At 47.7% G+C, this 22,623-nt stretch overlaps 1 protein-coding gene across 2 annotated transcripts in view; it reads right to left on the reverse strand.

The window, feature by feature from the left end:
• Nucleotides 1-391: 391 nt before the first annotated feature.
• The window catches only part of LOC144138770 (glycosyltransferase 25 family member-like), a 247,209-nt gene continuing 224,977 nt past the window's right edge, over nucleotides 392-22,623 (reverse strand). For both annotated transcript variants that reach the window (XM_077671216.1, XM_077671227.1), the window contains 2 exons: nucleotides 16,556-16,759; nucleotides 392-3,794 (listed from right to left, as the gene is read on the reverse strand). In XM_077671216.1, coding sequence (XP_077527342.1) covers nucleotides 3,557-3,794; nucleotides 16,556-16,759 — 442 coding nt within the window. In that variant the 3' untranslated portion in view covers nucleotides 392-3,556. The remainder of the gene's footprint in view (nucleotides 3,795-16,555; nucleotides 16,760-22,623) is intronic.

Consider the following 22,623-nt stretch of genomic DNA (forward strand, 5'->3'; position numbering starts at 1 on the left):
TTCAACTTCCTGTAGAGCTTTGAACGAAACTTGCTGTATTCATTTAACAAATGGCTTTCTGTCCACAAAACCACCCCATTATTTCTTGCGTTTAAGGTGTGCACTGCGCCCCGAAAATTAAAAAAAAACGAATTTACTTTGTTCATTTTTCTAACTGATGCTTTGGTACTTTGATCGAAGCAGGCGCCGAAACTATATGAAACATGAAATGCTGTGTCGTATGTATTCTTTGTGCGTACTCTAATGCGTAGCACAGTGTTATGTGCCCCCAGAACAGCTAGCACACGCCGCATACGTGTATTGGACAACGCTTCATGAAACGGCTCATTCCAGACAGACAAGTGAAATCAATCATTCATAATAGCTCTTGACTTGACAAGAAAATACTCGGTTCCTTGGGAGTGTGTTTATTTATGGCACATCAAATTACAACAAAAGCTCGAAGCATAGGCAAACCAAAACTCGTTCACAGGCAAACTCATCACAAGTAGATTCAATTGCACATACTAGGCGATGGGGACACAAACTGCGATGACAAGTCTGAAATGCGTAGTGCGACAGATAAATGGGCGGTTCAAAAATATAAAAGCACACAAAAAAACGCCGATACGCACTTTGGTCTTAGCTGCACGTTGAATAGCTGGTTGTTTTGGAGTGCAATACATCATATGTGTGTGGCCCGAGCTGTCTTCTCGTGCAAAACCCTTTAAGCCCAGCTATGCTGGCCAGCAATGTATGAAACAAAACATGTAAGGCACCAAAGTAAAACCTGGATCAGCTGCCCAATGTATTACGCAAAACTACAGTGAACCCCTCCCGGTTACGCATTACAACTCAGACGCAAATATATATGTAAATACTCTGTTCAAATCAAGCATCAGTCACTTAAGTTGCAGTGAATGTTCGATTGCATTTGTCTCCAGTTGAAATAGCCAGATTGAATTCAAACTTCTTTATGAGAGCAACCCACCACCATGCGATACTGAACACATTTCTTTTTGTTTACTGCTAAAAATGGCCTTGATTGCTGATAAAATATTTCTATTGTTTCAGCCTGGAAAAAACACTTCCGTTTATTTCGAAGAACCTCTGTAGTACATTGGTGTTGTGAAATACTGTTCTTGACACCCGGACTATAAACTGCTGTAGCATACTTGTGAAATGCAAGTTATTGTCCACATTTCTGTCTGCACAGCCTTTCAGCAGAATGTATAGCCTATTTCTGGTACGTAAAAGCAGTTGTATATAGAAAATGTATGCACCAAAATATAGTTTCTATAACCTTGTGACATTACAAACCGCATTGCTTATTTGCAGTTGTCCCAAAAAGAGTTGCTTTTGTACGACTGTAATTTAAGAGCTCCCACAAACATAAGCAGTTTTTTTTTTTTTCGAAACCCAGCTGCAGCCAACAACTCAACTATGCGTATACTGAAAGCAAGTGGCTGCGCCACGCAAAATTAGGAGATCACGCAGCCGCTCCAACATTCTGAGAGGCAACGTAAATTCTGTGCTACAGTAGGTATTAATGTGTGCGATCACTGTAATTGATGGTACTGTCGTCAAATGCTTAACTGCAACCCCGAAGGCTCCAGTCTTCTTGCAGCAATGGTAGATCCAAGACAATCGCTTCAAAGGTCCTTGAAATTAGCATTGCCAAGCCGCGGCACATATGTCATTAGCCTCTCTCACCTCTTGACCATGCCACGAGGTACACACAACCCCTCCCTTCTCAGTGTAAACCTGTATCTCCCTCTATCTTGCAGAATGTGTATTTTACACAGATATTGTTTCTAACCACAGCGGTAAAAACACAAATATCATACTTCTTGCTCCAAACTTATACAACGCAAAATCTGAAATAAACTAGTTCACAATCAGCAATAACCTTGCCAAAGTGTCATTGCTGCCTGACATGAATGATGATTACAAACTAATAAAAAAAACAGTGTGCATTGTACGTATGCAATGCTGTATGTATGTATGTACATATATATAATTCGTTGTTTTGGGAATTTTGGAACCAGATTTGCTCGATAACTCGCATGAAAGCAGTGAGGTAAACAAGTCACATTAGGGTCAACATTTCCACTTGGCTTGTACTATAGGCCACGCTGGTTAATTATGCTGTGTAGAATTTCAGTGGTGGCTTATGGGGGTTTTTTGGCTTGATAAAGTTTTTTTCATTCCACACATTCTTCACACAACAACTAAGCGCATGAACAAAAGAAAATATTTTTAATTAGGTAGTCAACAAATTATACTTTTATGCAATAGCGCGAAATGCTTGAGTGGTGCAGGCAATGTTTAAGCGTGCTGTAATACATTGTAAACTGTGTCGAAGCTTTTGATATATGTGAACGGAGACGCTCGACAGGTAAATGAGCAGAAGAGCAACAGTGAAAACAGGAATTCAAGTGTCTGCCACTTTACGAGCCTGTACATTGTGCGAATGAGGTTAAACAATAGAGACGCAACTATGGTATGAAAAGGTATGTGTAAAAGGCAAAGAGGTGATAAAACTGCATCCTCATGAAAGAACGACTTGATCAAATGGGAGCAATGAGCATTTGAACCACGAAAAAAAAGGTCTCGAAAACCATCATGTGGGTAACACAACGGGGCACCCAACGCAACTTGCAAAACAATCTTGGAGAGATATAAATGAAGTAAAAAGCCTAGCTTAAGACATGGTCCCTGTCTAGAATCAATATGATAAATTGAGTACAATTGCAGTCATGCTTTGCATGACTGCAGGTTACAATCAACACTGTAGTTTCTTACAAATGCAATGGAGAGAGAGAAGGAGACAGCAGGAACAATGACCATAAAGCGACCCGCGAAAATTTGCGGTGACCAGGAACATCTTTTATCAAACAACATAGTAAAGCACATGCACTGCTTTTGTCGGACACACACCAAATATGCTTCTACTGGTGATATTTCGAAACTTTGCAATACAAAAATACAGATTCGGGCTACTGATGTTGATGCGACCCGCATGTTTCCTCTTTTACATAAAGAGCATTGGCAGGTCAAATCTGCCGCAGTGGGACGCCCGAAAGGGCACCAGGCTTTCACGCACCAGGGCAGCCGAAATTTTTTCGCACAGACTGGAACGAAATGCAACATAGCTCACAAAGGCGCAGAATATGTTTCCTAATGCTCGAGACACTTGTAACATGCTCAGAACAAGAAAGTAGGGTTTGGAAAAGGAAAGAGTATGCGTATATATGCAGCTTCAAGCTCATGGCTTATGTAAGCGGCAATGCAAATGAAAAGTCTGAAAGGACCATTTCCCGACAGCACAAACAATGCTACTATGAAAAGATGGGCCCCCAGTAAATGCGATGTATGCCAAAATTGACTTCTCAAACTTCCCAAAGAAAAAAATGCAGAAAATATGAAAACCATTAAAGGGCAGTATTGAAGATCAGCAACTCACTCGATTACATTTTCACCACAGTCGAATCCGGTCTCATTGCTGGCCACGCATTTGCAAAGGCATGCATGTCATTGCCACATGGGTACCCACTCCGGAGGGCGCTCAACCCTCTCACAGTTCTTCCCTGGTGACCACCGGTCCACTAGCCACATCTGTAGGAGGCAGAGCAGTCGTTGCGGCACGGTCCGAGTCGGTGGTGCCTAGCTCAGCGGCGGTCTCGACAATCACCGAGTCCTCAGTGTCGCTGATGTAGTGCTCTTCGCCTGTGTAGTGGGTTGGGTACACCAGCAGGGGATGGGCAGAGAAGGCCTTCAGGTCGCGCTGAGGGAAGTGTGCCGCCCAGGTTTTCCTGCACGTCCAAAAAGGGAAGACCTTAACTGCATTCACTCCTTTAACTATGCGAGAGACCGAATTCCCCCTCCCCCCCTCAGCCAACTTTACACGTTCTTGGTAGTTGAATCGCTCACACAGCTCAGTCCCCTATTTTTTAAGGGGGCCACGAGGACAAAATGCAAGTTCGCTTTATTAGAAAGGCTGTTTTGTCCCAATAACAACAATACCAATTTTATCGCCAACTTGAAACAAATAATCGAGACAATAAAGAAAACATATTCAACAGTGGCGACTCCCTAGCCACTTTTCGGCAATTCTTATATGACGTCACAGAATCTTTTTTTTTTTTTTGGGGGGGGGGGGCAATTGGCGGCTGCCGGCCTAAGCCAACGCAGAAAAAATTACTGGGAAATTATAGTGGGTCTCTAGTTCCGCTTGATCGTATCACTTGAATGTTAACGTGCAGTTAACACATTGGTAAAAGTGTTTCTGGTGCCAGTTCATAACACGTCACTCCTGCCAACACTACGTCACTGTGGCGCGAAATTTGAAAGTTGTACTACATTTCTTGCATTTTTTTGGTTAAAATAGTCTTTTCCCGCTCGAATAAAGCTGAGTGAGCTACCATACCAACAAAGTTTATTTTGTTTCATGGCCCATTTAACTCGTTACTAAGCGGGGATCAAAAGAAAAGCTCGTGCTATATTCAATGCGACTTTTTGGAATACTATGTAGTGCAAAGAGAATTTAGATATGGAAAACTATATAAGAGAAGCTGGCTAATTTTTTTTTTGAAAATATGGTGCAACAAGCAAGAAAAAAAAGCTCCTAAATTCATTGCTGTACCTTACAAACAAGTCAGCTGCGGCAGTAGGATGTGGGTTCTCTGAGTGGTGTTGAACTTGCTGTTCACAAAGACGACTTCAGTACTTCATTATTGTTTTTATATGGTTCACCACAAACGTCCCGTTTACCCCCAGCCTTCGTTCTAGCTAACATACCATGGGCGACCGACTGCACACGTGCAACCGCCCCCTTATTTACATAACTGCGCCCGAAGAACTCCGTGACGAGCTGTACAGCTCAAACTTATCTCTCCTGGTAGTATGATTTGCCTTATAACTCCTTTGTCTTAGGGGTAATTTGATTCCATGGCCTGTGATATCTACCACTCTAGTTTGGTATTGACTGCATGACCACTGTTAACGCAAAAGCGTATAGGAGCTTATGACACAGAAGAGTTGGCATCGGTGGCATGACACAAAAATCCTGATTGGTTGATAGCATCACGACAAATGCGAGTCAGCAGAAAGTTTCCATCTGTCACGGAGTCCGCCGAATGGCACTGCGATCCTGACATCACTGTTTGTGTGTTTGCAAAACCACCGCGCCGGGACAGAACATGTTTGCAATAGATGTGGTGCCGCATATCATTGCGGGTCGCTCTTCTGTGCCGTCGTCTTCTGCGAGCACGGATGGCGCATTTACGTCCGCTCCTGCTTGGCTACTGTTCTTCAGCTTCCTGCAAGTTTTTTTTTTTTTCATGGCACTCATCCCACTGACCACTAGGGCATGATAAATTTCATTTCTCTTTTTATTATTGCTTCTAATGAGTCGATCTTGGCACAGAAATGCTGCAGAAACCACTACTACGCTGACTATCTACGATATGAGAGTCCCATCTTGTATGATACTCACGACGCAACTTTTTAACGCGCAACGTTAAGGGCACCATGTAGAAGAAAAGCCGGCGTCGGCGGCGCTGACCATGAACAAAAAATCCCGTAGCGCAACTTGCCGCGCCTACCGAAACCCTCGGAATGGTAAGGCACTGCCTCAATACAGGTAGATGATGTCCGAGCAGGCGGCGCGATCCCGGGGGCAGGCGGCGCGAGATGCGGCATGCTACATTTTGCTTAAACAAAAAGAAAGAGCAAAAGACAGGACAAAGGAAGACTAGACACACGAAGCGCTGCATGTGTTTAGTCTTCCTTTGTCCTGAACTGGCCCGCGTTACCTCTCTTTTGCATTTCATTTCGCCCCGACAGCCCACCATCAACACCGCCAATAAAGTGCTACGGATGTGCCAGTGAAGTGACTCCTGACGTGCGTCCCCTCCTCTGGCAGTGCGAGGGAGCCGGTGGTGTCCTAGGAACACTAAATACGGAGAAGAATCGACGCCAAAGAGACACTTAGCTCACTATGGAGTTTCGCCAGCAACGCTTCCACAGCGAGCCACACTTAACCCTTCAAAACATTCCCTCCCTAACTAGGCCTCGCGCCATCCCAATCAATACAGTAGTCTATAGCTAGGTTGTTGTTTCGCGTCACGCAGGAAACCGTCACGTAGAACACCCTCTCATCTTCTATTGTCCTCGCCTTCCAGTGCTGTTTAACGAAGTCACTGCAACTTGGTATAATTTCCGGGTGCGTCAAGCCGGTGCGGTGCGGCGTGCTACGTCGAACGTGTTCAAGTATAGGGACCGGGCGGCCGTTGTATGGCACCACCGTCGTTTCAGCGAACAGCGCCGCCCGTGGCGAACCGCTCGTCAGTGGAATGCCGGTGGCGGTCAACGCAGCGTAGTTGTGCATGGCTTTCTGTCGTTTTTCTGCGGTGCGGCTTGCAAAGCGAACGTAACCCCACGTGCATTTTTCAGATCGGTAAATCTTGAGTGTGGATGTGACGTTTACGAGGCATGCCATGTGTGTTATTTACGCCCATACTCAGTATTTACAAATAGCAGACGACGCTCAATGCGCCAAGCTGAAAGTAAGGCTGGAAGTGAAAGTTCGTTGCTTCGTGCAATTTTTTCATGCCTGCATGTAGTTTCGCGAATCGAGGAGTATATTGCCGCTAAATGCTCCCACAAAGCCGGTGTGTGCAACCGATATAGGAATGCTGCGGCGCTGGCCTTTGGCAGTTGATGGCGAAACGGCGCCGACGTCGTGCACAAGGGAAAGACAAAGTTGGAGGGTGCCTTCTAAGATTTACCTCAAAACAGAAATTGTGATGGATGACGCTTCCGTAACTTTATTACATACAGCTGAAACGTGCTTAATTTCACAGAAAGGCTCTTACTACAGTCATCGGGAATCGTTGATAGAATAAATACCGCATGATAGTAGAACGTTATTGCTTGTCGTGGAGAAGCATTGCTTTACAAGAATTGCAATTGTTGCTGGCTAGTTGGTAAATGGTTTTTCAAAAACCAATTCCTGCGTGGCTGAAGGACGCAAGACAGGACCCGAAACCTGTACTCAGCTTCACAACTGAATGCTGCGGTCGGTTTACAAGCTGCCACCTACGCTTGAAAAATCATGCACACCTCCGTCTAACGACGATGATGGTTTATCGCAAAGCTCTATCGTATGGGTTTCCTTGGTTGCCTTCTGGATTTAAATTTTGACTAGTTAAGCGTCGAATTTGACCAGCACGCAGTTTGGTCTTTTGATCGCAGCGTCTTTGACTTTGACCATTTCCCATTCGATTTCGCACGAAGAAAGCTTTGTGTTCAACCATCATAATCATTAGACGGAGGGGTAGATTATTTTGCTGTTTAATTTTGAACTTCCACTCCCCCTCTTCAAATCTAAACTTTTTCCAGCGTGTCGGAAATGTGTCTGTGGTGGACGACTCGGGCTCATGCACCCATATTTGAGACAACTAATCGAGCGTTTTTGGTTCTTCACCAGGCATTACACGATTTTTTTAGGTACTCCGTAAAGAATACTTAAGCATTAAAAACCACCGGCTACGTTAACACTGCCACATTTTTTTAACTATCGGTACCAGCCTTTATTCTACGCAGGTGGTAAAACGGGAAGGGGAGGAGGGATGGTTTGTAGCTCGGGCTGTTGAGTTGGTGAATAACTTTGGCTCTAGATAAAATGACCACCACAAACGTGGGATATTTCCACTTCGGCTTTAGGCTCCCATGCTGTCACAGTGTTGCTCACCAAAACCGAAGGTACAAAGCTCACGGTTACAGAAAGTGTAAACTACCGCAACATTTCTACGGCTACACGGTAATCCATCTCGTATGCAGGTGCCTTTCTATTTAAAGCACACGTATCGAGGTATACCAGCGCTAAGGCTGGCGTGGAAACCGTAGTCATTGAAACCAGTGAAGATCATTTAAAGTGGTAGAAATGAATTCTAATATTGCTAATAGTTTTATTCCTACTCAGATCGCGCGGAGCCAGGCGCAGAGCGCTGCAAAAAGCGCTCGTGTCAATGTAGCCCTTTCCCAACCTTACAAGCATCCAATAAGTTTGCGTAGCCGAGAGTGCATTTAAGAAGAAAATAATACTAATAATAGTAGTTTTATTCGTACTCATAACGGGTGGAGCCAAGCGCCGATCGCTGCAAAAAGCGCTCATGCCATTGCAGCCGATACCCAACTTTAGACGCGTCCGACAAGTTTACGTAGTCATTACTGCATCTAAGAACCCAACACATCTGTTTAGACTTCGTTTCATCTCACATGTCTGCTCACAACGCCACCAAAACATACAAAGCACCGAAGCAAACACGACAAAAACAACGGGAGGCTGTGTAGTCCAATGCACCGGCTCATTCCACTGACGAGGGGAGCGCCGAGTGGTGGCGCCACCCGTCCAGCTGCCCGGTCCCTATAAAGGCGGCGGTTTTTGTGCCAACGTGACGTGACGAACCTGACGTCGTCGACCTCGACCGCCGCTGCCCGGCACGCGCGCGTTCGCTCCTGTTATGCGTGTGATGGGTACGCGGCCGTATATCTGTGCCGGGCGCACCACACAGTCTTCTTCATAGCCGAGTATGACAATGCTATTGTGTTCCACACTTAAAAGCGAAGCTTAAACATCCTCCCGTTTTTTTTTATATCGACTAAGCTTTATTATTCCATACTACCTACGCTGAATTCAACCGCCGCGAAATGGTCAATGTCACTGCTTTTTTTCTTGTAAATTGCAATTACGACGTAATTTTTTTTCTAAACCTTTAATTTATGTATTCTACCATGATTGGTTGCTAGTATTGGCGGTGAGCGCGACCACGGGTGGCGCTGCGAAGGGCGTCTTAGTGACGTCGGCTTAGGGATTCTCGCATTTGCAGTCTGCTTCACTCGGGCTCGCTTTATATGCTGTTTCTTTGCACTCGGGTAACTTTTGATGTTTGTCCGCACCAGATTTTGCGTATGCGGAACTTTTTATTATAAGAAAAGACTTAAAATTGCATACACTAGCTGAGGGAGTGATTTACAGTATAGTTTTCGGCACCGCTTCGGAAGAAACATTGCCGGCGTGGCCCCTTTCCTGCGAAGCCGGTCTTGCGCGGAGAGTCGGAGCTAGGCGTCAGCTTCTGTATTCAGAAATCTTTCGGACAAGAGAACATCCCGAGTCTAAAAACCGACAGCAGCGAAAATGCAAGACCAAAACAAAATTCAGGCCTTCGGGGCCCTGGGCTTTGGCAGAAGGCACTACGATTCCTGGTAATCGTATGTAAGGTAAAACAGTTTTTGCAACCTTGCCGAACGCTCGAAAGTATTGTATCACATCACTTTACGTTGTCATAGCATGAAAGTGTGCCGACATGCACTATGGGGCGCAAAAAATGTAAGTTGAGTTCCAAATAACCTACGTATGTATAGGCGCGTGCTGGTGCATACTTTTGACCAGTATGGAGGCTTATAGAGCAAAATGGGAAACGTGTACGGTAAAAATACAGTAACAATATGTTTCTTCAGACCTCTGAGGGACATTTCGGTACATTTCCGACAGCCATGCCTTCCCAATATTCAGATTAATAACACTGCACTCAAGAATACGAGGAGGAGGGGGAGGAGGGAAAAAACTTTAGCAGTAAAATCGATCTCGTTAGTGGGCGGGTTCCTCAGTCCAGGACAGACAGTAAGAATAATTTTCTTCACTTCATCGAATGTCATCCCGAGTAGGCAAGGATTTGTTCTTTGCGCCTGAAGGGGTTGGAAAAAAATAAATAGCTGCTTGGAGGTATTCATCGGTTATGATTCTTAATAATACTGAAAACCGGCACGTACACCATTTCTTGCGTTTCTCAGCGAGTATATCAAGCCTTCAACACCGTAATCATGTCATAGCTGTTCATGTTGAGATTCAGTTCGTTAGTTACGATAAAAATTGGGGGCGGAAAAGTCGCCTTCCAGTACTCTGGACTACGTCGTCTGCGCCGTTTCGCGGTGGCGTAGCACAAACCTTCTCATTGCATTTGCATGGAAATAAACTCACGCTGCGAATATGCACCTTCTTGTACGCAGCCATACCGAAAGCCAATTTCTGAAGATTGTAGTGTATGCCTCACAGCCTGAAGAACGTATCCACACGAACTATTTGCGCCTCTCAAGCATCCCCAAACCTCCTAATAAGACGTGCGTGGCGGCGCAGAAAATTTAGTGCCTTGGAAAAAGCATTCACCTGATACAACTCAACAACAACGAAAGAAATAGAAGACAACCGCTTTGTTTCCTGCTTCGCGATGCGCGTGTAGGGACGCGCTGCTTGGTGCGTACAATTAGACTGTTGAGTATTTATATGAACATATCGAAAATACTTTAGGGGAGCCTACGCATTTTGCATACTTATCGAGGAGCTCTGAGCCCTGGACCTGGCAAATAAGCTAGAAAGGAGGAGTTACACACGATTATCTGGCCGATGCTCTGAAGAAAGTTGGTCTCTCTCTCCTCATTCGTTGCAAACTTTTGCGGTATACAGCTTGCAGTTATTAAGAGCTGTCAGAAGCTGGAAAAAAAAACTGAATTACTGGAAATACGCTTTTCGATGCCCTAAAAGATTAAAGCGGGCGATGTTTAGCTTAGGTTTTGCTGCCCGTCACAAGCGGACCTCAGCGGAGCGAGTGTATCAGCGGCGCAAGTGTAGCAGACGACAGCGGCGTGAGTCCCTAAACTGACGTCAGAGCCAGGGGGCGCCACTCAAACATCTCACCGCCAATAAAGGGGAGCCTTTATAAACAGTTTACGACGCAATAATTGACGTAGGCGCAACTGCTGTGTGCCCCTTGTAAACAGGTCTTGAGTGATTCCTTCATAGCTCGAGTGCAAATGTGACGGAGCGCGTACTGCCGGTCCGCACTGCTCCGCGTAATGCCTCGTACCGCACCGTGCGCACTCATCTGCGCCATACGTACACGGAGCAGCAGTACTCACTCCACATTCACTCCAGTACTCACTCCAGAAGTATAATAAAAACAGCACCATCTGTCGGAGTTTTGTGAAGTTAAATTAAGAATAAAACGTACAAACTATACCGTGCCATTAATATACAGGGTGTCCCAGCAATCATGCACCAAGATTTTTACAAACAGCAATGGTGTTATTCGAAGAAAACCTAGCGCATAATGTTTCCAGTACAGTGGAGTAGCGGCCAGTAATTTTTCGTTAATAAGACTTAATAAATTAATTATAATTAATTATCTCACTCCAGATCATTGAAGTGTCAGTGAGACACTTGTGGGTACCCACGAGAGGAATCTAACTGTGGTATTTTCAGCGACGAACTAGTGGCGTACTCATTCATTCTGACTAAAAAAAGAGACCCCGTGAAACAAGAAAAGTAAAGGGCCCATCTCCCCGCGAGGGGGACTCGAGTAAATGCGTCGCATAGGGGGTGGGTGTATTGCGTTAACGTTTAGTGTTTGGGGAGTTGGTGGTAGTGAATGCGTTGTATCAGCAGCTTCTTGACGAAGTTTGAATGAGTCAAGGATATAAGGCGCGTTCGTAGCCTTTCATTCTGTGTCGGTTTTGTGGCGCAGTGGGAAGAGCACCATGTACCTCGCGTTCCGCCCACAGGTAGTGAATGCATTGTATCAGCAGCTTCTTGACGTAGTTTGAATAAGTCAAGGATATAAGGCGCGTTCGTAGCCTTCCAATCTGTGTCGGCTTTGTGACGCAGTGGGTAGAGCACCATGTACCTTGCGTTCCGCCCGCAGGGTCGTGGGATCGAAACCAGGCGCCGGTAAGTATTATTTTATATATAGTGTAGGGGGAGGGGTGCGGACCTGTTGTTGAGAGCGAGGAGGGTAGCGTGATGCGGGAGAGGAGGAGTGGGGGAGAGGGCGCATCTGGAACGGCTGTTGCGGACGCCGAGGCACGCCGACAACGCCGGGTGACATCGTGAGTTAAAGAAATGCTCTGCATTTAAAAAATACCACGTGACGGCGCTGCCGCCTGCATCATAAACCAGCGCCCTCGAACAGGCTGCGCCTGAGTTAGACGAAATGAAATAAAGAAAAGAAAGAAAGAAGCGCAATCGCGACCGAGTATGACCGAGTTAGTGCCTTATCTGCCACACGCGCCCACTTACTAAGAAAGAAACTCTATGCACGCGCCCCGCGAAACTTGCTGTTGCTGCTCCTTCCATGCGCGCCCTTATCAAGGTGATGCGCTGTCTTTTCGGACGTGTGAAAGGCAAGGCAGTTGCTTTCATTGATTGATTCTAGGGTTTAACGCGCCGACGCAACGCAGGCGATGAGGTGCGCCGTAGTGGAGGGCTCCGGATAAATTTTGACCACCTGGGGATATTTAACGTGCGCCGAAATACACACGGGCGTTTTTGCTTTTCGCCTCCATCAGAAAAGCGGCCGCCGCGGCCGGGAATCGAACCCGCGACCTCATGCTCAGCAGCAGAACGCCTTAGCCACTGAGCAACCGTGGCGGGTGGCAGTTGCTTTCAATCAGCTTATTTGTGGACGCTGGTTTATGATACGAACGGCCGCGCCGACACGTGGTATTTTTCATATTTTTTTTATCAATCAGAATAAATGAGTATGCAATTAGTCCCCGCTCAAAATACCGCAGTTAGATTCCTTTCGTGGGTACCTACAAGTGCCTCATCGACACTTTTTAATGATTAGGAGAGTACTTTTTGAGTTATATAATTAATTACGGCGAATAAATTAAATCTCATTACGAAAAAAATAGTGGCCGCAACTTCACTGTATTGGAAACATTATGCGCTAGGTTTTGTTCGAGTAATGCCATTGCTCTTTTTTTCTAAATCTTGGTGCATGATAGCTGGGACTTCCTGTATAAATGCCTGAAACATTTGGTGACGATGTCAGTGGACAGAAAAAGTCCGCGCACCGAACCGTCTGTGCACCGAAACGTCCGACACGGAAATGTCGCCTACCGAAATGTTCGGATCCCCTGCGTGGGTTGACCGCCTTGCGTCGCGGCCAATCGGGTGTTCGAAGATGGTGCGAATGTGGAAGAGAGTGTCACTGCCCCTCCGGCACACGCGCGGAGCAGGTTGTGTTCTTTTGTTAGGTAGCCAGATGGCTTCATATACGAGAACAGTCTACGTGGCCTCGTAAACAGACTACACAGTAACAAGAAAGGGTGGGGGAGGGAGTCGTAGAAATCGGAAGCACTTTAAAAAATGCGTTTGCAAAAGGAAACGTTATTCCTTCGGGTTTTTTTTTTTTTTTTCGCAGCCCTGCAAAAAGTTGGTTAAATTTTCAGCCAACGAACAAAACAAAAAATTGCGCTTGCATCTTTAACGTATACAGGTACCGAGAAAGATCTGATTTATACTTTCGAGTGCCGAGAGTGTTCCAGATACAAATTTATGCATCAGGGCGCGCAAAATAGCTATTCACCTGTCTCTTCCATTCACTACCGGTGGACGCTACCTCCGACCGAGGCTTCACTTCTTAGAGAGTTATAGCAGCGCTGAGAACCAGTCCCGGTACGGTACCCGGTATACACCTGCGCACTGCGCACGCGCAGTGGCGACGATTGCTTACCGGGCACCGTACCGGTACCGGTGCTCTGCTCCACTATAACTCTCTATAAACTCCCACAAGACATGGCGCAGTGCAGAAGCAGACAAAAAAGAAGTGTACAGGGCTGGTTCCGACCAACGGCTGCACTTGCACTCAACTGTGGGGACCACCGCTGTCACGAATTGCTTTGAGTGCGTGCAATTTGAGTTTTAATGAACATGAATGGACCCAACTGTAGTATACATATACACAATGGTCGTCACTATAGAGCGCACGTTGCCCAGCGTGAAAACTTCACTGCTCCCGCAACAAACTCTGGTGATCTTGCAGATTGAGCGCACACCTTCGGCACTGTCACACTATTCGCGAAGTGCTTTGTGACGAGACGCTGTTCAGAACAAAATATTTTATCCGCGAATCGTTGCGGCCAAGAGATCAGGAAATGATGACAGCTTCGCACCCCAATGCAATAGTTGCCCGCCTCTAGCTGCAGGGTAGCAACAAAGCGCAGCTGATCATGTGAGCTACGCTATATGGTCTACTCGCTTTTATAGGCCACCATTAGAGAGAGAGAGAGAGAGAGAGAGAGAGAGAGAGAGAGAGAGAGAGAGAGAGAGAGAGAGAGAGAGAGCTGCCTCGTTTCCCTGTGGACACGGGGTACATGGCTTCGTCCCAGAACAGCCGAAAAAGAAAACAAGATCGCGGTATTCCCTCGGCGCGCGTGAAGAGCTCGGTGTGCGGTGCGGCGCTCGCCGATTGCACATAACCGAATTACTATGCAGAGAACGGCAGCCAACGGGAGCTGACCTAGCTCAGGACTTCAAAAACGCTGTGAACTGTGTTCAGCGTTTCACAGACTCATCTGCTGTTCTCACACGTTCCCCAGACGTCCTCCTTTACGCGGGGCAAGTCGTGGGGTGCTAAATATTCTCTGATTTTATTTATGGCCGAATGGAAACCGTCTCAGTAGTTCGGTGCCCTCATGCTGCATCAGCGTAACGCTATCTTGACCCCGAATTCTCGAGTTAAATACGGTAGCTAGGACGGAGCACAAAAAAAGGCAGACACAGGGAAATAACGTAATGGTCTTGGGTATCATGTTACAGGAATATAATCTGAAAGTGGTTCACACTCGGTGCGAATCCACTTTACCCGCGTGGATTCGCGCGGGTGTTCGCCCGCTAGCAGTACGTATATCGCCGGCCTTGCAGCTTTTTCGAGCGCACAGCAGGGCCAAGAGTGTTCCTTCAGTTTTAAGTTAGCTCATTAAGTATTTAAATGACTAACCCACGTCACCAGATGATAAAAAATTGATATTTTTAATTCACAAAAGTGGTCTACCCTCAACGCCACGTAACGGGGTGCCGGAAAATTCCTTTTTAAATCAACGTAAACACTTCGCTCTGATTTTCCTTCACCAGTATTCAAGTATCCCCTTAGTTGATTGATTTATTGATTGATTGTGGGGTGTAACGCGCCGACGCAACGCAGGCGATGAGGCGCGCCGTAGTGGAGGGCTCCGGATTAATTATGACCACCTGGGGATCTTTAACGTGTGCCGAAATCTCGTACACACGGGTGTTTTTGCTTTTCGCCTCCATCAGAAAAGCGGCCGCCGCGGCCGGGAATCGAACCCGCATTCTCGTGCTCAGCAACGCAATGCGCCTTAGCCACTGAGCCACCGCGGCGGGTCTATCCCCTTAGTCGCTTCTGATGCTTTTGAGTTTCATCGTCATCACTATCATCAGCAGCAGCAGTAGCAGCTCTCTGTCTGCCCCCACTGAAGGACGAAGGCTATACTCCCAAAGATTGCCTTGTTTAACCTGGGTTTTCCGAATGCAATCTTTGCCCCCGTATTTGTTTTTTAGAATATGCTCCATCGAGTTCTTGACGACCCCTATTTCGTTTACCGTCCCTTGCGTTCCGTTCAATGTATGGTTCCCCTGTTGTCTGTTATCTGCATTAGATGATCTGCCCAATTCCACTTCTTTCGGTTAATTTCACTCAAAATGCCTTAGTCCGTTACACAATCCCCGCAGCCGTTTGCTTTACCCCTAGCATTTTTCTTTCCATCGCTCGTCTGGCTGATCTAAGTTATACTCACTTTGGCCGATCTACTGCTTGCTTATTTTCCTGACATTTTCTAGTCCCAGAACGGAGGATAGTTCCTTCCTTTGAGTGCATACTAGCACACTCCCGTACAGCAGGCCTGATCGGTTCTGTTGCATTTCCGTACGCTCTACTTGTCTCTCCCATTTATTTCACTTCTCGTCCGTCCAATCGACTTTCTTCTCCAGTTCGCCGTTTGTTAGGGTTGCCACCTGCGCGGTTTTGGACCGTCCCGACTGGTTTTTTAAACAGCGGGCCGGTTGCCGGTCCATACTTGAAACCGGCCGTCATTGGCCGATTTTTTGGCCCTCGTGCCGAGATTAATTATGTCCGTTTAGGCGTTTTATAAGCGTCAATTCAACAACTAAGACTACAAATATGTGTTGACAAGCTGCGCAAAGACACGCAAGCAGAGAAAATACGTGGGCGAGCGCGCTGCCTGAGATGTAGGGGAACCTAACTGAGGAACAAAACAACGAAATGCTACCGCCGCGGCCAGCAATTGCGGTTAAGCTCTCAATCACTTTCAGTACAAACGTTATGTTGATTTCTCTCTAATAAAACGCTACAATAAATGGCACTGCATGTCAAAAACATGGCGCCTTTTTTCAACACAAATAAACATTCTATATGTGCCCCTCCCCCCCCTCCCCCCCCTCCCCCCCCCCTTTAAGAAGGGCCGTTTTTTTTTTTTTTTTCGGGGGAAGGTGGCAACCCTACCGTTTGTGCCGAGGTAGGCTATACGATGATGATGAAACGGCATAGAAAAAAGCCAGAAAAGAGGCAGAAGAGGTGACAGAGAAGGCAGAAAGCGTTTTTCACAACGCGCACGTGCAATGAACCTATGAGAATGTGTAATATCCTGCGCAGACGCGTAGGCGCAGGAGTGGACGCGGCGAGCGGCAACTCACTCGGGGTGCTTGTCAAACATGATGGGCAGGTACTCGTCGACGGGCACCATTCGGGGCAGCGGGTCGGCGTCCACGAGCTTGCGGGCGCCGGACAGCGTGAGGGCGTAGCACAGCGTCCAGTACGAGTAGTCCACGTGCACCAGCAGCGAGGAGCCGGACACCAGGGGCTCCTTGGAGCCCGACAGCCGCTTGCGGCCGAGGTAGCTGCAGCGAAGGGATACGTGTTACGAAAGGAGCACGTTAAATGCATGAGAGGCGAATGGGGCCTGCGCGCAGTAAACAGCACAACAAGCCCCTTCCGGTTTGTAGTAATAAGTATATACTGCAGTTGAAGTAAAATCCATTGCGTATAAGAAAAGAGCTTAGCAAGAGGGAAGTCTAGCCCATAGGGGTAGCCACATAAAGAAGCGTCTGCTACTCTCCGTAACAAGCCTAATAACGCGGAAAAGAAGCTGGCTTCTCTCAAGCCACCAAGAAATTTCCCACGTGCGTTCGGGTCAAAAAGAAATTAACGAAAGAAACAGAAAGGGGTATTACTAACGCGAATTTGTCTCGTTCGCAATGTTTTCTAGGACGTAAGCGGGCGGAAACCATGGATGCGAGTGCGCGTCGGCGAACGAACCTTACAACGACCTGTGCTCGCATTGCCCGCTGGTCTCCACGCAAGTCTCCGTAAAGCGCTTAATAACCTTTTTTTTTACTCTGCGGACACTTTTACTTCACTGCAGGCAGTACCTTGGCGCCCAAGTACGCTTCTCCAGAGGACGGAAAAAATAAAAGAATCGGCGTTGATTTCCAAGGCCTTGGTGGGACTTTGTGACGTGACGTGGCAGCGGAGGCACTGTTCGCGATAAAATGTATGAACGGGTAGATACAAGCCGGTAGCTAAGGCAATGTCCAAGGAACAGCGCGCATCGGCACAGCTCTCAGCGTCGTCTTCTTTTGCCAAGGCTATGTATACCAGCTTTGTTGTGTTGTGTAATGTAGTTCAGTTCATGCCACCAGGTGGCGTACAGTACTAAGGTGGCCAATTTCCAGTATCATCACCAGTAACCGCAGCTCGGTTATAAATAGCATGTAACAAGAATAAAGGCTCTCTTTTCCGTGGGTACGAGGTAGCGTCTGCATCTCTCTGCCCCGTGTGGTGACTCGGTGGGCGACGGATACAACATAATGGCGACGAGGTACCTAACCCTTTTCGGCTGCGGGCGGAACGCCACGTCACTACTCAAGCACGGCATACTGCAATCTTCTTTAATGGCACTGACGACGCCGCCGCCGTTTCTACCGACACCGGGAAAGCCCGCCATACCGTGGACGCAATGGCGTCGATGTTCGAGAACTACCTCGTAGCGTCGGCAAGCGACGCGTACCTGCCAGCACGCCGCAAGGCGCTGCTTCTACATTGCCTGGGGGTCGAGGGACAACGAATCTACTACATGCTACCAGAGAAGCAACCTGCGGAGGACGACGACGAATTCAAGACTGCTCTACAGACGCTCGAGGCCTAACGTTGTCATTGAACGCCAGCGGTTTGGTCAACGCGTTCAGTTTCCGGGTGAGACCGCGGACATGTCCGTTTCTTCGCTGCGAGAACTTTCACTTTCCTGCGCTTTTAATGACAGGGCCGACGAGTTCATACGCGACCAACTCGTCGCCAAGATGAGCAACCCCGTTTTTCGGGAGCGGCTACTTTTGGAAGGCTCCTCATTGACGTTGGACAGGGCCCTCACAATTGCTCGAAGTATCGAAGAAGCTGCAAAATATTCCGAGGAGTTGTCATCAGCTAGCGCTGCAGGGTACGTGCAAAAAGTGGATAAGCGTTTGGCGCCAGGGCCAGCCGAACGTGCCTCGTCGGGACAAAATAGTAGGACTTGCTTTCGCTGCGGCTCTGCGAAACGCTTAGCCACTTCTAGTATTTGCAAAGCAAGGAACAAGACCTGCAACAATTGTGGCAAGGTAGGCCATTTCGAGAGAGTCTGTCGCAGCGAGAAGCGTAGCAAGAAGTCACTCGCTGTCCAGGAAGTCCAGTACAACGATCCAACAGCTCTCAGCGTACTGCAACTTAACGGGGAACAGAGAACCGGAGTGCGCATACAAGTACAGGTTCAAGAAACTCCCGTCGATTTCCTCGTGGACACGGGTTCCGCAGTTTCAATTCTTGCTGCTGACACGTACAGCAAACTGAGGCCTCCACCACCACTCCAGCCAACATCGGCGACACTACTCGATTTTTCACGCAGAAAAATCAACATTCAAGGATGCTTCGCCACTCCAGTCCAGTATCGGAACCGGCATGCGCAATTTCTTTTCTACGTGGTACCACAAGGCACAAATCTCCTGGCCATCGACGTCATCAACACACTGTAACTACAGATAAATGGTACGTCACTGAGCTGCTTCCACACTTCTTGTAAACCGGAAGGGATCTCTCCTGACCTGCTATCCAACTACACAATAGAATACAAGAAGGGCACTGAAAACACTGTCGCAGATGCCCTTTCCCGGTTACCGCAGGAGAAGTATGGAGACCGTACGGAGCCGGAAGATGCTGTTTGCTTTGTTTCTTCATGTTTAACTCACGAGGAATTCGTAACCGCAACTGCGCAGGATTCTGTACTTCGCCAAGTGATGCAGTGGACAACGTCCAGGTGGCCATCAGCCAAGACGCTGCCTCCAGAAGCAATGCCTTTCTACAGGGTTCGGGACGAACTGTCAGTGATGAATGACCTGCTGCTCCGAGGGGAACAGTTCGTGGTACCCTCTTCGTTGTTGAGCAGACTTCTGGATATCACCCATGAATCACACCCAGGCATCACGCGTACAAAGCAACGGCTCCGAGAAAAATACTGGTGGCCTGGCATGAACAAGCACGCCAAACAGCTGATCAAGTCTTGTGCCATTTGTCAGTTTGTTGAGAAATCAGCAAAGCCAGTTGTGCCGCTAATGCAGCCGGTACCATTTCCTTCAGCACCGTGGGAGAAGATAGGCATCGACATCGTTGGTCCTTTCGCAAGGGCTCCTCAGGACTGTCGTTTTGCCATTACTTTAGTAGACTACTTCAGCAAGTGGCCATAAGTAGGGTTCACCTCCAACGTCCCTTCAGCGACGACCATGTCCTTTTTGCGGAATATATTTAGCCGTGAAGGCTATCCGAAGGAGATAGTGAGTGACCATGGGCCACAATTTACATCCGTCGAGTTTTAAGAATTCTTTCGCAATGGAGGTATCCACCACACATTCTCGGCAGTCTATCATCCACAGTCAAATGGACAAGTGGAACGGTTTAATCGTGTGTTGAAGGACTACGTTCAGGTGTGTCTGGAGGAACACCGCCCACTGAAGGAGGCTGTCACAGAGTACCTTGGGATCTACCGCTGCACCCCGCATGCAACTACGGGTCAGAAACCTGCTGTTCTCCTACACGGCTGTCACCCAAGGACCAGACTCGATCTCCCTGCAGGACCAACTGGAAGTGTTCCTGAGGTCGAAGGCGTGGAGTTTCAAGCCGTCAAGCAAAGGGTAACTCGGAAACAGATTGCAAGCAGCACTATACGGATCGACGTCGTGCAGCCAAACATTCGTCGTTGGGTGCAGGACAAGCAGTTCGGATTAAGCTACCGGGACATGTGCCAAAGGGTTCCCCATCGTATTCACCTCCTTTCACCGTGGTTCGGCGCCAACATGGGGACACGTACGAGCTGAGCGACGGTCGTGTTTGGAATCGTGAGCGGCTGATTCCATACACTGCAGCCTGGAATCCCGAGATAGATGCAACCTGCGTTTCCTCTGGGACTCCCGGTTCCACACCAGCACAGTCCACGAGTGCCCAGTTCCAGCCACTTACTACCCCGGCCAGCACCGACAGAACGGCAGTTCTAACTTCTGCAAGTGCTGGTGTGCCGAATGTTGATGTCACGGACATGAGTATACCAAGGAACGTGTTGGGAGGAACTGAGACAAGTGCTGAAAGTGAGGCTCCACGGCGATCCACCAGAGACCGACGCAAGCCTGCGTGGCTTGGTCAATATGACTTATGAGACATTGAAGTGACGTTGTGCTGCCCCTTTTTTGGAGGAGGGGGTGTTGTGTTGTGTAATGTAGTTCTGTTCATGCCACCAGGTGGTGTACAGTACTAAGGTGGCCAATTTCCAGTATCATCATCAGTATCCGCAGCCTGATTATAAATAGCACGTAACAAGAATAAAGGCTCTCTTTTCCGTGGGTACGAGGTAGCGTCTGCATCTCTCTGCCACGTATGGTGACTCGGTGGGCGGCGGATACACCAAGCTTGGCTTCCGATCAGTGCCGCGGCGCGTATCCCTGAAGGAGAGGTTGGGCTTAAAGGGGCCCTGAGATGGATTTCAAAGTGTTTTTGTTTGTGTCAGAAAACTGTTCTATAGTTCTTGTAGAAACAAGTCCAAAAATAGTAAGCATATTCGCTCACGCTAACAAAAGTTATTACCCCGACGAGACAGAACTATTTGTTGGCTCGGCGGCTTGCGATGACGACATAGTCCGACCTCGTCCGAGGCGAAGCACTCATGTCATGGTTGGCCGCCGGAATGTCCGCGATTTTTGACGGCGGCGGTTTGGTTTAGAGCGTCGTCGTTACCATGGTTACTTCAGCGAGTGGGTCGCACATGAAACGACGACGTCCTTTTTTTTTTTTTTTTTGAGCTACCTTTTCAGTCTTTACGGACTTTGAGCAGGAGATACTGGTGATTGCGGAAGTCGACCTTGCATGAGCGAGAGTTTCCGTGAACGGTAACTTATTTTTAGCGTCGCTACATAGCGATACAGAGGCTAATATTTCTACCGACTGTAGTAGCGAGCCCCCTGCGCCGTCGAAATGTACGCTCGCGTTTTGATTAGATTACCGGAAAATTCCGAGTGAACGCCCTCCCCCGAAACATAGCCCACCCCCTTTTACGGGTGAAATATTCAATTTACTGAAAGACGCGCGCCCACCCCGTAAAATTCATGGCTTTAGCGCCGATGAGTGAACAAAACAAACCCGAATCATCTCTTCATGTGTAGATGCGGTCACTTATTCGTCCTTTCCGCGCTTGACCCGAAATTTCGCCCATGTCGTATTTTTCACTTGATATCACTGTACTTAAGTTTGGGTGGGCGTTCTTCCGGAACTTCACGGCACAGCAAATGCGCTGTGCTCGGCGCTTCATGCAAGCAATCTTAGTTGATGTTGTTTACTACATTCTTGCTAAATGATGATCAGGAGCACGATAAATGACAATTTTTTTTAGAATGAGCGAGCAAAATTTCCGCCCCTACTCCAGCTTCCCACGCTTCCAATGGTTCAGATGACTTTATGAACTAGCATAGCTCTTTTATGCTTTCAAAATCGTCTTGGGCAAGGTAATATAGGTAACTGCGGAATCATTACAATATATCTTACACCTTTTATATCAAAATATTTAGCGGTGGCGTGAATTCTGGTTAATGCAATACTTGGTCCTAATTGTGCCCACTAGATGGCGGCGTCAACGTCATGTTTTCAATTTTTTAAGCTCTACAGTAGAAGTATACGGCTCTTTTAAAAAATATATTGTATTGTGAGAGTTAAATCTAAGACGTCCAATATTCAAGCCATTTCAAGCGTAAGCGAACAGTTCTGGGCAACCAACGTTTGTGTCATTTGCTTTGAGACAAATTCGCCAGATGTCGCTACTCGGCAGAGCCGGTAGCCTACTGCTCAAGAACGGCGGCAACCCCAGCCTACTGAAGGACCACAGACCACTCACTGTGACCAGCGTCCTGTACAGGGTGTTCGCTAAGGTAGTGAAAGGCTGGGTGTCGGCATGGGCCGAAGCAAGCGGGCACCTTACGGAGCTCCAGAATGGTTTTCGCCCCCGTAGGCGCCTCGAGGACAACATATACGTGCTGACTCAGTGTGTGGACATTGCTCGGAAGCAGGATCGTGGCCTAGTGGCATGTTTTTTGGACGTCTCCAAAGCATACGACAATGTACCACACGATGGCCTGCTGCGGCACTTGGCGGACATCGGCATGGCGCCTGTGTGGGTTGAGCTGCTGCACCGCCTGTA

The sequence above is a fragment of the Haemaphysalis longicornis genome, unplaced genomic scaffold, assembly GCF_048455015.1.
Source record: "Haemaphysalis longicornis isolate Haplotype H1 unplaced genomic scaffold, Haemaphysalis longicornis Haplotype H1 scaffold_1, whole genome shotgun sequence".
In the NCBI taxonomy this organism is placed as follows: domain Eukaryota; kingdom Metazoa; phylum Arthropoda; class Arachnida; order Ixodida; family Ixodidae; genus Haemaphysalis; species Haemaphysalis longicornis.